At 34.5% G+C, this 17,329-nt stretch overlaps 1 protein-coding gene across 3 annotated transcripts; it reads right to left on the reverse strand.

The window, feature by feature from the left end:
• Positions 1-4,053: 4,053 nt before the first annotated feature.
• On the reverse strand, positions 4,054-15,174 carry LOC113727941 (kinesin-like protein KIN-UB). 3 transcript variants are annotated; one of them, XM_027252361.2, is made up of 19 exons: positions 14,884-15,174; positions 12,999-13,099; positions 12,752-12,874; positions 11,937-12,122; positions 11,576-11,797; positions 11,315-11,471; positions 10,059-10,208; positions 9,751-9,839; positions 9,336-9,539; positions 8,587-8,709; positions 7,911-8,045; positions 7,642-7,776; positions 7,282-7,417; positions 7,104-7,196; positions 5,738-5,860; positions 5,477-5,602; positions 4,920-5,063; positions 4,623-4,766; positions 4,054-4,530 (listed from the first exon to the last, which is right to left on the reverse strand). In XM_027252361.2, the coding sequence occupies exons 1-19, from the start codon at positions 15,002-15,004 to the stop codon at positions 4,370-4,372; spliced, it is 2,673 nt and encodes an 890-aa protein (XP_027108162.2). In that variant the 5' UTR covers positions 15,005-15,174; the 3' UTR covers positions 4,054-4,369. The 3 variants fall into 3 exon arrangements, with proteins under 3 accessions (XP_027108162.2, XP_027108161.2, XP_027108163.2); XM_027252360.2 differs by having other exon boundaries at positions 5,738-5,863; positions 14,884-15,171; XM_027252362.2 differs by having other exon boundaries at positions 4,623-4,751; positions 5,738-5,863; positions 14,884-15,166.
• Positions 15,175-17,329: the final 2,155 nt, after the last annotated feature.

The raw sequence follows: 17,329 nt of genomic DNA on the forward strand, positions 1-17,329 counted from the left end.
AAATAGAGCTCAAAAATTAAAAAAAAATGAAACAAAAGTCACTTTCTTTTCTTTCCCTTTTCTTCAACATTCTCTGTTACCAATTTTTTGGATGACTATTCGATTTTTTATTTGTAAATTATAATAAATTGAATTTTATTTATTTTTTACCTTTTATAATTGTGTTATGTGAGGTATGATTTATTTGCTTATTTTGAGTTGATTTTTATATTGATCAATACAATTTAAAGATTTAGGCATAGGCTAAGAAGAGGTTGAAAAAAACCTAAAAGTTCTTAAGAAATTGGTTTTGAGCATATAAAGTTAAATTAATCAAGTATATTTCTTTGCAAATATCTTTTTTAGTTTTCAAATATATATTTTTATGGACTATAGTATTATGGTGTAGTAGTACTACTAGAGATTATTTTTTAGATGATGATTTTCTTGAAGTAAACAAAGTGATTTAAGAGTATTTTTATTCAGCAAGTAGAAGGGTATTTTAGGGTTTTTAAAAATTTTGTTACACAAATAGTAAAAGTAGGGGAGGTAAGTGATATTTTTAAAATCTTAGGGGATCTAGGTAATATTAAGAGAAATCTCAGGAGAGGTTTCTGATATTATCCCATTAGAAAAACCTATAAATAGAAGTACTTTGAAATCTCTATCTTATCAAAGAAAGCATCTCAAAGCAAGGAGGTTACACATATCTAAGAGTTTTGCTAATGGCTGTTTGCTTTTTCCATATAAAGTGTGTAATAAACATAAATATATGCATTTATAAGGTAAATTATGTGTAATGAAATATCTCCGAACACTCGTTAAAAAATCCTATATTAAAATACTATAGTGATTTTATTATTTGCACTATTTATGGTAAAAGATACATAAATCTCCTAAATACAAGTGTAAATCAAGTGGATACAATGAAAAAAAATAGATTTTTCTATGGACATTTGTTAATACATCTGAAATTCACTTAACCTACCATATATATGAACATACTAATAATTATTTTCATCCCTTGCATTTATATATTTTTCCTATTTAATCTTATCTACCCTCTCTTGCACTTATTCTTCTTCTAATTAATTTTACATTTATTTTTAAAAATACAACAGGGCCAAAAAAAAAAAAAAAAAGCTAAGTTCTATCATATACAATGCCCAAAATTGCTTAAAAAAAGGGAGCATTGCGATGGTCCAACTTTTGCTCTAACGCCATGTTAATTAAATGGCTGCTCGGTTGGCACTGTCAAATAGTTGACTTCATTAACTCATTTCTTCATTTCCACTTGAATGCTAATCCGTGAACTCTTTTTTTAAACTAATCTGTTTCTGCTTTTAATCTATATTCGAATATTGAGCAGTTAATTGATTTCATCAACTTCTTTACTTCGCCTGAGCGATTCCCCTAATCATTATGATAATATTTAATCACCGCCCTTTGATTCCCACGCTTCATTGAGTGACAAGTTGGATGCATCTTGGATCTTTTATCTTCTTTTACTTTAATTGTCTAAAGGGGAAGAACTATGAAGATGATGTTTAATGTCTAAAGGCATTTTGTTGAAAATGCGGTAAAGTCTGTGGAGCCTTGTTCCTCATTTCTCGGAAGCTAGCCACTAAGTATACTTTGATGTAGAATTATAGGAGGTGAGAAAAAAGAAGAGAGTATACAAATATATTCCCTCCATCCAATTTTGATAGGTTAGTTTTCTTTTTTCATCTGTTCCAACCTATATTTCACTTCTAATTGAAGATCATAGTTAAGTTGTAGTTTCTCTAAAATGTGCTTATTTAATATAAGATGTTATTGAGTATAACTTAACTTATTTAGTGCAAAGCTCATTAGTCATATCCCATTTAATATAAGGATATTTTAGAACAATAGTAAATTAGATTTATTCTTCTAATAAGGTTAACTAAATTTTCTTAAATTGTGTGAAAAAATCAAACCTATCAAAATGGACGGAGAGAGTATATGATGATGAGTCAAAGAGGGCTCAATCTAGTGAATAATGTTAAAACTCTAAAAATTAGAGATTTCAGGTTCAAATCTCTTTTCTCCTTTCTCACTTCTTAAATCCATCTTCTTGATTTTAAAAATTCTTATGTTTGTATTTATCATTTAGACACAGTGATTATCAGACTTTTTTTGTATGATTTAGAAATTCTCACATTATAAGATGATGTTCAGTTTCGATTTTGAAAAGTTGCTGAGTTGGCGATCCTAACTTTCGATCGAGTGGACTATCTATTTTTTGGTCATGCAGACTTCATTAATGTTTGTGTTTTTTTAATTTTGAAATTCTTTTTAGTTTTTGGTAACAATTAATTCCTTTCCTTTTTCACTTCCTTGTTTTGTAGCAACTCTCAATCAATTTATTTATTTCTACCTTATATACATTCATATCAATTATGTCTAACTAAATTTTCTTTATCAATCAACTTATAATTTTTCTTTATATATGTGCTTATATATATATATATATATATATATATATATATATATATATATTTCTCTACAAATTTTTTTTTATTCTTATAATAGCATTTGACTTGATTATATATTAGAAGTTACTAATTCTAAAATTTGAACAATTTTTATTTTTTCCTATAATTCATTACTTCCTTATTTTCATTCTTTTTTTTTAACAATTAATTACCTTCCTTTTTTACTTTCTTAATTATAGCAACTTTTAACGAATTTGAATATATGAACCATTCTATGTATGTAAGTCACGTGCACGAATCATCAATGTCAGTTAATATTTCTACAACTTTATTGCACAAGATGTTTACTCCATTTTTTTTTTTTTTTTACATCTTCAAACTAAATTCTTTTGCATCTTCAAAAACAAAAATGTTCACACTAATTTTATTATTACAAAAATAATTTTCAAATTTACAAAATCTTTCAACAAATTATTTGGACTCCCGTTCAAGTAACGGGTTAAGAACTATATACAATGGTGATGGAACTTGTAATTGCCGGCTTTGGTTTATGTAGAATGTTTTACTTTCCTCTTCTTTTTAGCCCTCTATCGGTCATCGAGATTCTTAGATTCCATTCAAAAAAACTATTAGCCTCTAATATGTTGTATAGGTAAGTAGATTGGAATCCTCTTTATTTGTAACCTGTGTAACGTAAAATCATTTTCTGGATGATGAATTATTCAACATATTTAGATCTTGGTCTCAGCGCTCAAAGGGCGAGAGGGAAAGCCACACAAGCAGGGGCGTCTAGCTTCACTACACAGTTCGGCATCTGAAGATCAGTCCAAGCGCTTTGGAAGAATCTAAATCGTACAGGTAGAATAACTGGCTCAAAAATCCACTGTAACTGTGTATTCGACTAATGAATTACCTTTTATTTCTCAAATTAAATGGAGACCAACTGGCAGCGTGATTTTGTGCTTTAACATTGAGAATTTGCTTGTATCTTCCTAGAAGTGAATCAAAAAGCAAAAAATCCAATAGCCATATCAATTTTAGCCCAAGATGAAGAAAGGTTAACTCATTTCCCTTAATTAAAAGAGATAGACGGCCAATTATCTTTGCTCAAGCGTTTAGTCAAATAATTAAACGAGAATATCTCAGACCCTTAGCTTACAGATTACGGAACTTCACAGACAAACTATGGCTGAAAGGGATCGAACGTGACCAAAACAGGCGGATGTGTAATGCACCCGTCTGATTCAGTGATGCTTCAGTTCCCTCCGATTTACCCAGAATCTCTTCAGACCCTTCCCTTCCCATAATATAAGAAACTATCGTATCAAAAAAAAAAAAAAAAACAGGTTCAACATTTAGTTTTGTTAATGACTTGAAAGGCTTTGCCACAGCCTATCGTTCATAGTGTAAGAAAGTTTTACCGAATTCCAGCCCCTGCACAGAGAACAGATTAAAAGAGTTTCAACTGAGACGATTAAGCCAGCAGCAGAGTAGAAAATTAGAATGTGGAACTGCATGAGTTACCCTGATCTTTACAGTCAACGTGAATCAACAATAGAAAAGCACAAGGAGCTTGATGGAGTGCACAGTTTTTCTATGAACAAATATGCGCTTGATCTAGAATAAAGAATTTAAATAATTTCATTAACTTCTCCTCCTGAATAATTCCAATTCCACAAACAGAATATTAACTTACATCATATTGACATGAAAACCGCTTTTTTGGATCTACCATTCCAAAACTGAGAATTGGTCGCGGTTAACAACATTCTACAAATCTCCTAACTGATGTTGCAAGGTCAATGCAGCGCGGTGAAGAGCGCGAATGACGGGGCAAATCTCCAGGAAGCTCTGCCAAGGAAACTCTGAAAAAAGCAGTTGCAGAATTTTCCAGTCGTAGGGTACGGTCCTGAAGAGTAGGGACTGACGAGTAATTAAACCTCTATTCTTAAACGTCGCAGTTCAGCTACAAAGGTTGGACTTGAAGTCAAGGTCCGACAAGCAAGAGCCCTTATGTCATCACGAGAGCAGTCGCGCGAGATGCGCACAAGCTCCCAAAGTGCTCCTCCGCTGATCAAGTCATTCGCATTAACCTCTGATACAAACATAAAGCAAAATTGTTCGCTTTAGAAGAATATTCCCAGATCTTTAGAAGAATATTCCCAGATCAAATATGTACACACTCACCATGTTGTGCTAAGTGGCAAAGCGCAAGTTCAACATGACGTCTAATTAAAGATGCTTCATTGTTTGCATTTTGCACAATCCATGGCAGCGCTCCGTCCTCTATTAAAAGAGATCGTCCATGTTTTGTACCTAAGTTTGCAAAAGCTCCAAGAATATCAAGACATGCACGTGTAAGACCAACAGATCAATTATCTTTGAAAGCAAGAATCAAGTGGTTGCATGTCTTTGAAGATAGCACATCAGGGAGAAGAGATGAGAACCATCAGTTTTGTTACCAATTCAGCAGTGGACACTTACCCTGAGTTGCAGCTCTGGACTCGCACTTTGCAAAATTTGCAATTCCTCGTGCAACTTGTGATAGAACATCAGGATGACGGCTTCTCACCATTCCCAACAGAGCCTTGATTCCCCCTTCAGACCTCAACCTTGTCTGTAATTTATCTGAAAAGATTATACATAGCAGAATCAAAATTTTTACCATAGAAAAATGAGATCCTAGGGAAGAGGTTGCAGATCAAACACAGACCAAGTAAATCTAATCAATCCTTCCATTAAGCTAACAAAAGTAGAACTAAATTCAAAAAGCAGGGAGAGCCAAAAGTAAAAGATGCTGAGGTGACAGCCTAGAAACTTTCTAAGGGTTTCTTCTACATCTACCAACAATACTAGCAGTTTTCAAGCATTTTCAGGACTACAGTTCGAATGCCCACAGATCGAAGGATATCCCACAGATCGAATGCCCCAAGAAGCATCTTCACTTTTTGCTTCAACAAACAGCAAATCCTTCTCAGATGTAATATAGCACCAATCAACAGTAGAAATCTACTGGACTCAGGAAAGGCAAATTGTCCTACCATTGCCACAGAGATTAGCAACTGCACCAGCCACCATGCGTAAAGTTTGAGGATCCTCTGCATCAGATGCTGTCATTGCCAACAGACAGATTCCACCTTGAGCCATTATAAGCTCCTGATTGAATTCTGAGTAGACAGGAAACCAAGAAGTCATTGCTATAATGCCCAAAAAAATAAAAAATAAAGTCCACCTGAATGAAATTGCATCAAAGACTTGGCATTGAACATGACGAATCCTTAAAGCATGCATTTAACTTTTACCATTCATTGCCAGATTGGCAACTGCACCAGCTGCTATTCTTCGAATAGTTTCATCCTCATAGCTCCTCAGAAGCATCAGCAGTGAAGAAAGACCACCAGCTTCTACTATCTTTGCCTGGTTTGCTTCTAACGTATACATGTCAATAACAGATCAATTCTTGGATCAGTATCTGAAACACATCCTTTGAACAGCATCAAGAACACTAAGCCAAGCCAACACAAATTTAAGGGCTATATTCAACAGTTACAATAGTTTAAATCCCAGCATTTTGTCATACTTTTTGGCTGGATAACTTGTAATATCTGTTCACCATACCACAAAAGTATCACATCATCCTACAGTCACCAGATTCACAGGAGCTATTGATAGAATACAAAGATTGGCCCAGTAGAGTAAATGGGATTTTATGAACCATTGTGTACAAAATTTTCGGTGATTAGGATAGGAATTTAAGATAAAATCCTACTCTGCTAGTGAACATAACTAATCTTAGAAATGATGAACAAATACATAGAAAGAAGTCCATCAAATTGCAGTATTTGAGAATTCACATTCATAGTCAAACAGACATGTAATGACCATTGTGACCAAAGGCATGTCCATAATGCAATGGTCCCATGGCCAAACAAAAAGAAAAACATTCCTGGGGCAAAATAATATTATAGAAACTATCATCTTTTGGCTGCTAAATGCAGTAAAACTGATTGATGGGAATTGACGAATGCAAATTAGTTGTCACATCAACAATGGGATCATATAATTCTTCCCAAGTTATGATAGACCTTCTGATGTTAGCTAATGGAAGAAATGTGACAGGATGCAAGAGATGTGAGTGACCAATGAGATAATCAATAATATCTTTTGCAATTGCAAATTTCATTATTAACCCAAACTCAAAATTTGACCCATATTCAGCGAAATTGCCATCTCAATTTTGGTCAACCTATCAAGACTTGAATCTGTTATGGGGTTTAAGGGACACTCACTGTCAAAAATTAGACTCATTAAAAGTTTGAGCCCACTTGAACCTAGACAAAAGAAAATAACAAGAGCCCCTCTCAGCCTTGTACACTGTTAGGGATTTACCTCTGCATCCATTCTACTCTCTTCCAATACTTCATGAAACTTGAATTTCACATTAAGATATAGCATGTCATCTTATCTCCTTCATCACTAATTCCAAAACAAACGGTTCTAGTAAACATGAACTCAGTGGCATAACCATAAACCTTTCAACTGTATAAATCCTTTGATGAAAACCTAAAGTTTCAGTGGAAGTTTCACTGCATGAAAAGAAAGGAAGCATACTAGAAAGGCCACTTTCACAGAAAGGGAAAATATGATGACACTTGAAATGCAGATTACCTTCAGCTGCTAGGTTGGCCACCACCTTTACAGCATGAATCCGCACATTTGGATCATCTGATTCCAGTAAGGATAATATCTTATGCAATCCAACTACCAAAAGGGAAGGCATCTCTGAGTGCAACGTAGTCATATAAGAATGTACAAATGAATGAATTTGTCAAATATTTAGCACTACCTTTTTCATGGAGATTTGAAATTGATGGCCTCTCTCCATCACTTGCATCTTTAAACTGCAGATGTCTCAGTGAAGACACAGAATCAAGACCCACAAAGCCATTCCCTGTTCTGCTTCTATCTGGACAGCTAGTAGTCTGTTAAAAATGTACAACTTGATCAAGCAAAATATGTAATTACACATATTTAAACAAACAGAAATACCAGAGCAAGAAGACTACTCAAGCACCTCTAGCACTTATTAAAAGACAGGATCAGTTAATACGTTTCACCTTCATTTATTTGAATAGTGTCAGGGAGATCCACAACCCAAGTCTCACTTAATCACTATAAGCATGTTTAAAGCTCTTTTTAAACATACCTGACTAGCTTCCAAGGTCAATTGTGATAACTGATGACGTAAAACTATCACTTCTTCTTCAAGTTTCTTCCTCTGTTGGCTCTCTTCTTCCAACATTTTTTGAAGGTTAAAAATATCAGCATTTCCACCTGCCAGCTACACCACATCAAAATTAGATACAGCTATGAGTTCAATCTGGCATTGAGTTTCAGTAACTCAGATTTCCATCATTACAACAATCTCTTAAAAGGACAAAATCATTCAAGTTCTGTCCATTGTCAACATCATACCTCTGGCTTCATAGATTTCAGCAGGCAATCTTTCAAATTCTTGATTTCTAATTCAGCTGCTTTCCTTTGCTGAACTTCGTTTTGAAGCAACTTTTTCAACTCAGAGACTTCGTCGTTGCCAGATGGCATACCACCCTAGAAGAGAAGCAATAATTATCATAAGGAGAGGTAAGGAGCATTCATCAATCCATTTAATCATAAAGCTCAACTAAACCTAAGAAAGAAATACCGAAATCCTTGGAGCTTCTCTTCATGCCACTGAAAAAGCCTATGCAGTAAATCTGATATATGAATGGAGGATTCACAGTTTTAATTTTATAACTTTACTTTCCTATTTTCCTTCTAGTTTATCATGATACCATATTTAATCTCGATGCAAAAATACTCTTTATGGTCAACCTGCACATTATCAATAGGTTAATATATCCACTATAGACGTTATTCAGTAAGGAATTCCCCAGGATGAAGCTTAGGTATAAAAAAAATACCAATACAGTAGGTTGGGAATCATATCATTTTCTTCCAGGGGAACCAAAAGAATATAACAATCATTACACCGCAAGTTCATCTGAATGTATTACCAGCATTTGTTGCTCAGAAGATATGATAAAAGGACAGTATGAATTAGAAAGGGATATGGTGAAACATATTATGAAGTAGTTTCAAAGCCATCTACCTCTGCAGCATGAGAAGTGCCAATAAAACCATTGCTGGCATGCTTCGTTTGATTAAGCATCCACTTCTCCTCAAGCTGTTTAATGGATTCCATGTAATCCATCTGACATTTCATCTTTTCCTCCTTCAAATGAGAATGAAGACAAAAAGGAAAATGAGTCAAAGACTAAGCCACAGCAAAGAGTACCTGGAAGATGTCAGTTGAAAATCATTGAATTCTCAGTCCCATACTGACAATGACAAACAAGGCAAATGAATATCAACAAAATATTCCCAGTCTTTCTACCAATTACATCAAGTAGGAAATACAAAGATCTAATCAACATCTTTCAGCTAGGGTGTTGCTAACTTTTATGTTCTTTTTGGTGTCAAGAATAGCTGCAATCATGTTTTAGCTTTGTAGTCACTCATTTTCCCCAGTTGATGGCTTCTTTATAGTTTCTAGAAACTATATCACTTAAAAAAGGAATTTAGACTCCATCTAAAATGAGAAGATGCTAATTGACTCACTCCAACTATGTCCATATATTTTATGCCAATTATATTTGCATCATGTAACCACAATTTGCCAAAAAAATCACCATCCAAAACTTATGAATCAGTTCATTGAACTTATCCTAAAATCAAAAGAAGCTAAAGCTAACGTTTATGTGTTCACACATAATTTTGGACATTATAATACCTCCCAAGTCAGTCATTGCACTTCAAACATATCCGAAAGGTGCAGGATAAAATATATACTGAAATTACCTTCAGAGCTTCTGCACAGTCTCTCTCAGCTTCAGAGATCTGCTTTTGTGCTTCCAATTTAATCCTTTCTACCTCATCCTCGCATGCTTTCTGCAGTCTTTCATTCTCTGCAGTGAGTTTTTCAATCTGTATCTCAAGCCTTTTAGACAAACTTTTGTAATCAAATTCTTCCTTTATTTTTAACATATTCTCCACCTTCATTGCCTGTAAGAAATGAAAATGTTAATTCCACACTGGCATGATGAACAATTGGGTAACTTATGGACCCAATTTCAACAAACACCATGCGTACAGAAAATGCACATCTTGTGAATCCATTATTTTGAGCGATCTAATTGGGGAACATTGATTTCAAACTTCATCAAGTAGAAAATTCAGAGGAGCCTAAACTGTAATCAATCCATCAACAACTCACCCTTTGCCCAAATAAAATTGTGCTTGCTGTCTCTGCCCGATGGCGTGGAGATGGGCCAATTGTTATAACTAATGAAGTTCTTGAAGTGCCTACAACATATTTACCAAATGATTAAGTTGGTTTTCCTGGCATCCATATTAAAAGGCACACTGATAGAATGTGGATATGTGGCATACAGGTTGCATCTGGTGCTAAAGGAAGAAGGGTGTGTAATTTCACATGCCAGAAAGACTAATTTATGCCAACAGACATGTCAGTCAAGTCAGAATGTGAGTAGTTGAATTTCTATAATACCACATATAGCCCACCTCCGAATGAATCTTTAAGCAACCTGGTAAGTTTGGAATCTCGAACTGGTACATGAGCACTATTTTCTGCCAAAGCATTTATGCACTTGCCTAATGCACTCAGCGAAAGATTGATGGACTTTGCTTCTTCTAACATGTGTCCCTCACTTCCTGGAAAACAAATAAAAGTTTACTGAAGTCGGATCAGGCAAAAGAAGAAGAGAATCAAAAAATAAAGTATGACATTCTAAATTAATCCATGGTGTTCAAAACTTCATCCTAATGTATATTAACAAGTTAATATCATATCAGAAGGGCAAGGTGGTTTTAACCAATTAAAGGCAGGGACACTTTTAGGCAATGAAACTACAAGTTATCAGGACACAGACTACATTACATGAAACCAAAAGATGCATTGTCCAAATCCTAATACTGTACCAACAGATTTTTTTTTATTTTTGATCACTTCTATGAAGGAATTAAATTGACACAAGTAGTGACAAATATTTAAAATTTGGTCATTTTATAATTTTCATAAGGACAATAAATGGCCCATGTAACAGTCTCACAACTCAGGTCAAACTCTTTCACTTTCTAATGAGCAATCATTGTTATCTAGCCATCCTACCGTCATGCAAGATGGAGTGCAAAATCATTTTCCATTTCAATGAGAATTATATACACACAATAACTAACCAAACCAGTTTTTTCTTTCAGATACGGACACACATTATTATCATATCTACAGCATAGTATCTGTAAGATACATGTTTAGGATAAAGACAGTGAAGTGGAGACATACCTACCTTCCTCCTTATATGATTTAGGAGAGTATAGCAAACAACTTCCTTAAGTTTAAGAAGAAAGGAAGCCTTTCATGTACACCTTTATGATATTGCCCGTCACAATACTTTTGACCATTCTCTTAAATTTCAAAGTTAAAATAAGTCTCTGAGAATTAAGATCTCGTTAACAATTTCTTACTTTTTTTTCTTGTTTAGAAAAGAAATGCAACGAGTCGTAGCGTCAAAGTAATTATTTTCCAATTCCAGCTCAACAAAATTTAGAATACAGAATTTTAAAGAGCTGAGGATTGTTCTTCTCATTTACATTATTCAAAAAAAAAAAAAAAAACAAACTCATTGAGTAAACATTGGATCAGCTGCAGTGAGACGTGCAAGTAAATATAACAGTATAATATATTAGATGTAAGAGAAAAAGAATTAAAAAATCAGATACATCTGTATGAGATGCAAGTTAAGAGTTGTGAGGTGAACCTGACTTGTGGATTCTCTCAGAACCAGCAAGATCTACAACAACTAGTTTGCCTTTTCGAATAATAGGTGGCTTAAAGTTGTTAACCCCATTAGAAGAAACATCATGTTCAGAAGTAAAATCATTTTCTCTTCCCAACACAGACCTTCTAACTTGCACCTGTATAGACCAGATAAACAGTTGAAGCATACACATTTAGAGGAATAAACAATGAACAAAATAAATAAACATAAAGAAAAAGTGGCCAAAATAAAATGTTTTACCATGAGGATAGCATGACTGCGTGAAGATTCAGTATTCAGCTTAGTATTAGCAGCAAATCTATGAGCTTCCCCTATGCGTAGAAGTTCCACAAAACTTTGCTGATCTCGAATTTCCACAACAGTTGCCCCTGGTAAAGAAACATCACCGGTTTTTTGATCTTCAACAATTGAAATATTGTCATTTGCTGGATTTAGAAGGTCCTGGATAGTTTCCATATAAAGCTGCAAATAAAACAGCACGTGAGTTGAATTTCAGGAAATCATTTAAATTAGCCAGGCATGTAGTGAGGTAGCCAACTGGATCCAAACTAATAAAGCAAAAATAGTGGAATCATCCGAAAATACATTTGATGAAGGTAACCTGCAAGTATGAAACAGTGACTGTATCAGTCTCCTGAGAGATATTTGAAAAAATATCTTCCAGTGATCGAACCATGATACCACGGGCAGAGGTGTCTTCATCACCCAGTCTTCCAAGTGTATATGTTTTCCCAGTACCAGTCTGCCCGTAAGCCATGACTGTCCCGTTGTAACCCTCTAGAACGCTCTAAGAGAAAGGGAAATTCAAAACAAATAAATAAGATAGTTGGTGAACTATTTTCTTCCTCAAGATAATAAAAGTATGTGTCAGAAAATACTCAAGGTGGCCCAGAGGATTTATAACTAAAAGCATCTCATCAAATGTTTCATTAAAGCAGTTCCATGACCACGAATGGGATAAACAATAGCCTCTCAAGTGTTTTAACTCTGACACTACAAGGATAGACACTTATTCATGTCTCAAGAATCAAGAAGCCTACGAGCTGATCGCAGACTTGGACCCAGAAGGTGGTTCATTTTGGATGTTTTCCCCGTTATTACAGTCTTTGGAGATGACAGAGCCTACTCCACAAATCCACAAAGTTTAATCTTGTAAATAAATTTTTACAACAGGACCATAAGGAGCAAGTCTACATTACAAAAGGACCACAAGGATCAAGTCTGATCTAAAATGCAAGTCATTACCTTCATAAAGTGATTACGCTTAGAACCTTAACTGTTCCCCTCTGACACCACTGGGCGCAGAAAATTTAGCTTTCAAATGGAAATGGACTACAGAAATTTTATCTATTATTGCAAAAACTTGTCAATCAGCAGCTGCAGATGGCAAAGAAGGGAATGATACACAGAACACACCTCAACAACAGGTTTGGCAACAACTTCATAGACACGCTTCTGTGATGCATACTCAGTAAGGACCTCATCAAACTCATAGGTATCTGAATCCCAGTTGTTTTTCCGAAGTTTCAGCCTTTTAAGCTGGTAGAGTCAATGAAAGAATAACAGCGTTATGATGAAGCTATCATCCATGCACAAGAACATGCCAACAAGACAAGCCAAAGAGATGACCACAGATACTGTATCAATGGAAGATGCTGAATACCTCAGGTTGCAATTCCACACAATCAGCAAAATCTGCATCTGCTTCAAGCTCCTCAGCATTTTGAGGCCGTAATCTTACAGCTACTCTAACTCTTCCAGAAACTATTCAAACAAACAATCACAAGGCAAAAGTTACTATAAGAATATTCATGTTGTACAATTTATTTGAGGATGAGCAGAGACAGCACTTTGGACGTTCAAGTCAACAATAAGCACAATAATGGTGGATCAACATGGAAGCATGGAGCTTTCTACTAAAAGGTATATGATTTTCAAACAAATAAAAATGAGAATAAGCTATTTCACTTTTAGAGATAAATTGTAAAAAACCCCAATGTTACTAGCTTCAATTATTAACTTGTGCAGTGATCACTATTCATCCAATTAATTTCTCACTAACTCTTCAAATCCAACATAACTCGATAAAGGCACCTGAAAATTTTTTTTTTTTTTGGTCAGTTTGTTATACACGAGATAAACAGTACATGTAAATGTACTTTTGTGGCTTATTAAGTCTCATATGCTCCTCAGGACAACCAGAGCAGAAGGTCTGACAGAATCATAACTTCCCTTTTTTTTTTTTTTTTTTTTTTTTGCTCTAATGACAAGAAAAGCAATCAAAGATAAACTACCTTCTCCACTAATTTGAGAACCATTGCTCATCCCATGTGAGGTTCAAAATCATCAATGTCACAGTACATTCACACTTGTGCATGTTGACCATAGTATAAAATGTCCTAGTTACAATTTAAAAACAATTGAGCCAGCTTGCTACAAGTTTCTTCTCATCTCTTCCTTGGCATTAGTTTTGTCTTTAGAAGCGAGGTTTTCACAAGTAAACTATCAGTAAATCTACAACTGTAAAGAAAAATGAGCCCCAAGAATCACCTTGCATGCCTATCTAACTAAGTTGGTTCCATAAATTACACAATCCAAGTTTAATAATGAGGCTAGTAAAACATCACAAATAACCAACACCCGATGTTAACAGCTGATAACTTACATTAGAAACCCTTCAGCAGAAATCTTCCACCTTTATAGTTTGAGTGTCTTAGTCATACCTAAATCATCTATCTTCTCCTAAATATTAATCTAATGTCTCCCTTTTGCCAATATAAAAATCATGCCTTTGCAACTAATATCTTTTCCAACAGCAAATTCACCTCCCACATAAATTCAGCATCTTAATTAGACCAGACTAGGTTTATCACATACTAAAATTCAATTATTTCTCGAGTACCTACATCCATGTAGGAAAATTTTTCTAGGTACTTATAGCACCCTTGTTTTACAGCATACGAAACCCCACCCCACCCCTTCCCCCCCCCCCAACAACCTCCCAATGAAGCCGCCCCAATTATGGAATGCTTTGGCAGAAACTTAGGAACTTCGACCATACATGAGCATTGCTGCATAATCTCGGGTGGCTGCACTTGATATTTTCTCCAAAGCCAGACATGTCTTCTAGGAATAACTTATATAAAAAGAATCACTCTTTATTGCTGCTTACCTACTTAGAAATAGTACGACTGAGTCCATTAATTTCTAAACCTAAAATTTCATAACTGAAAGGCAATATTTTGCAGCAACATTGCGAAATCGCCTTCATGTCTGCTAATCAACTAAAGATTCAGCTCCTAAATTGCTCGGTCAATAAATTTTTTTTTTTTTAAAAATACTATAATACGAAAGTACATGAAAAAAGTTAGTTGTCATTTAAATTGATCACCTCATTTCAAGAACTCGATCCTAACCTATTTCAACTTCCAAGCACTAGCAAGGCAGTTGAAAGAAGCATATAGCAAGAAAGTAGGAAAAAAAGTGAGAAATAAAACCGAACGGACTAGTAAAATGCGAGTCAAAAAAGATTTTTGAACGGAACTCACCGGCGCCGAGCGCACCAGGAATGCTGCGGCGGACAGTGGACGACGGCGGGAGCTTGGATTTGAAAGATGATGAATTCCTTAGATTCGGGCCTCTAGGAAAACCATTTCTACCTGAAGCCATTACTCACAAAGCAAAGCAGTGAACTAAACGCTTTCTCTCTCTCTCTCTTAATGCTTATATATATACACACACAAGGCCACACACTTTACTAAAGTGTGTAGAATTTTTTCAATTTTTTTAAAAGATTTCTTGGTCAAGTTGGATATGTAGTTTTGATTTTGAAGTTTAAAATTGACGGTCAAGTTCATACAGATATAGAGGTAGTTCTCTATTAATTAATTAATAATAATTAATTAATTACTACTAAAAGTATTAACGAATGAATTTATGGTAAGGCGCAATGGCGTTAGACAACTGGCGTGAGTGGAAGTGGGAATGGGGTCCAAAGGGAGGACTTGAAATGCAGGGGACAGTGAAGCGGGGACTGGGAAGACTTAAAAGTGAAGTGAGTTGAGAGCACTAGACTGCTGCAATCAAAGGTACTGTTTGGTCAGACTGGAGAATATTTATTTCCCCCCTTTATCAGTTGCACCATGAGCATGAGCATGCATCAAAAGATACTCCTAGTTTCTAATCTTTTAGGATTAGTAATTTTTTGTTCCGCTTGTTTAGAGAAAAAATTCCTCGAAAATGACACTATTGAATTTTTGTTACGAAATACGACATTTTGTTTCTTTTTTATTTTTATATTTTCTTTAATTTTTTTTAGGTTCAAATGAGAACGTCGTTAACTTAATTCTATATATCTACCCTGAAAAATAAATTAACTAAGTTATTGAAAATCATAAATAGAGAATTAACATTTAACTTGAAACAATGCGTTTTCATGTTGTCTAATATTTGTAATTGAACAGGGAGAACGTGTTGTAATTGTTTCCCTTCTACTATCCAAATCTTTCAAGCACTCTTACAATCAAGTCAGTTTAAATGAATTATATAGATATTAATTTTTATTATTTATCTCTATGCTTCATCGCTTCCTTTTGTTGTGAGTTTTATAGTGATTAAAGTATTTTTGTTTGTCATTTACTTTTGAAGGAAATTAACTGTCTTTTGAACTTCATACTGCGTTTGCCTTGTTTGGGTGGTCATTTTTCATTCAAAATTTTTTACAATTTTTTATGAATATAATTTTTAATTATTTTTTTATTTTATATACATCAAATCGATACAATATATTATTTTTCTATAAAATTTCTGAAAAATAGCAATCCACTCGAGCTACCCTTTTTTTCAACAAAATTTAGTGTGTCATCCAAGCGCGAAAATATGTGGTCATGACAACATGATGTGTCCCATATACACATGCTACATCGGCGGGAAAATCATTCCCGGTAGGATACATTTTAATTCGACCAAACGTACCTTTATGCTGGTTGTCTGTGGATGGATCGCCAACCGCCCTCGTGGGTGGCATGAAAATCTCGCCGACCAGTCTCCTGGTGTAAAATGACGAAAATGGTCTTCCATGACATCTTCCCACTTAAGAAACTGCACTTCATTTGGGAACAGTCTTGAAAGAAGTGCGAGGAGATTTAGACGTGGTGTCAGAGCTTGAAAGGTATGTGGGCTCGGACGTGGGAGAACGTCGGAACGTGACATGTTTCTAGATGATGGGCTTAATTTGGAAACCCATGTTCTCTTACCAGACTGAGGTCAGACATTGGGCTTTTGATGCTGGCCCAAAAGTCCATTGTACACATCAATTTTTTGCTTTTATTTTTTTTTATAATTCTTTTGGAAAAGTTTGGTGTTGAATTCCTTTGTTTTTTTGAGGAAATTGGAGTTAAATTCTTACTTGGTCCAAATTTTTTTGGCCATGACATGATTCAAGAAATAGCATGAGACAGCTTTCTGATAACAACTAATGCAGTGGTTGGATTTTATTTTATTTTATTTTCTTTTATTTTTGAAGTTATCATGTGAGTTTGATTTTCATCACCACTTCTGCTCTTGCCCATCTGTTTTAATGAGATTCAGAAGGATGTGTTTGATTTGGAAATGTCTAGAATATTACTATCTTATTCTGAATAGTATTTGGAGTTCAAATATGTACCATGTACTAATTATTTATTTGGCAAAAACTATGGGTGCATTTGATAAAATCGAAGTTTGAGGACTGTAATCTAAAGTTTAAATCCGTTAAATTATTAAATCGTTAAGTACTAAATTTCATGCATTTGAATGTATATCATATTAAGTGATAAATGAATAATTTAACTTATTTTTTTGAGTAAGTTTTACTCTAGAAAATTAAGTGCCATTTAATTAAAGATTAATTTTCCATACACTGATAGTGTATACACTTTCATTATTGGATACATGATACATATACCGAGCATGATGGTGTACACTGTCAGTGTATATAAGATATACCCTTTAATT

Source organism: Coffea arabica, chromosome 2c (assembly GCF_036785885.1).
Source record: "Coffea arabica cultivar ET-39 chromosome 2c, Coffea Arabica ET-39 HiFi, whole genome shotgun sequence".
Classification (NCBI taxonomy): domain Eukaryota; kingdom Viridiplantae; phylum Streptophyta; class Magnoliopsida; order Gentianales; family Rubiaceae; genus Coffea; species Coffea arabica.

Excerpts from the sequence above, each read along its gene's own strand:
- LOC113727941 (XM_027252360.2), bottom strand. The coding sequence starts at position 15,004 with ATGGCTTCAGGTAGAAATGGTTTTCCTAGAGGCCCGAATCTAAGGAAT. Across the intron at positions 11,798-11,936 it reads TCACTGTTTCATACTTGCAG|CTTTATATGGAAACTATCCA; the intron begins GTTACCTTCATC and ends TTTTATTTGCAG. Across the intron at positions 10,209-11,314 it reads TGAGAGAATCCACAAGTCAG|GAAGTGAGGGACACATGTTA; the intron begins GTTCACCTCACA and ends TTTGTTTTCCAG.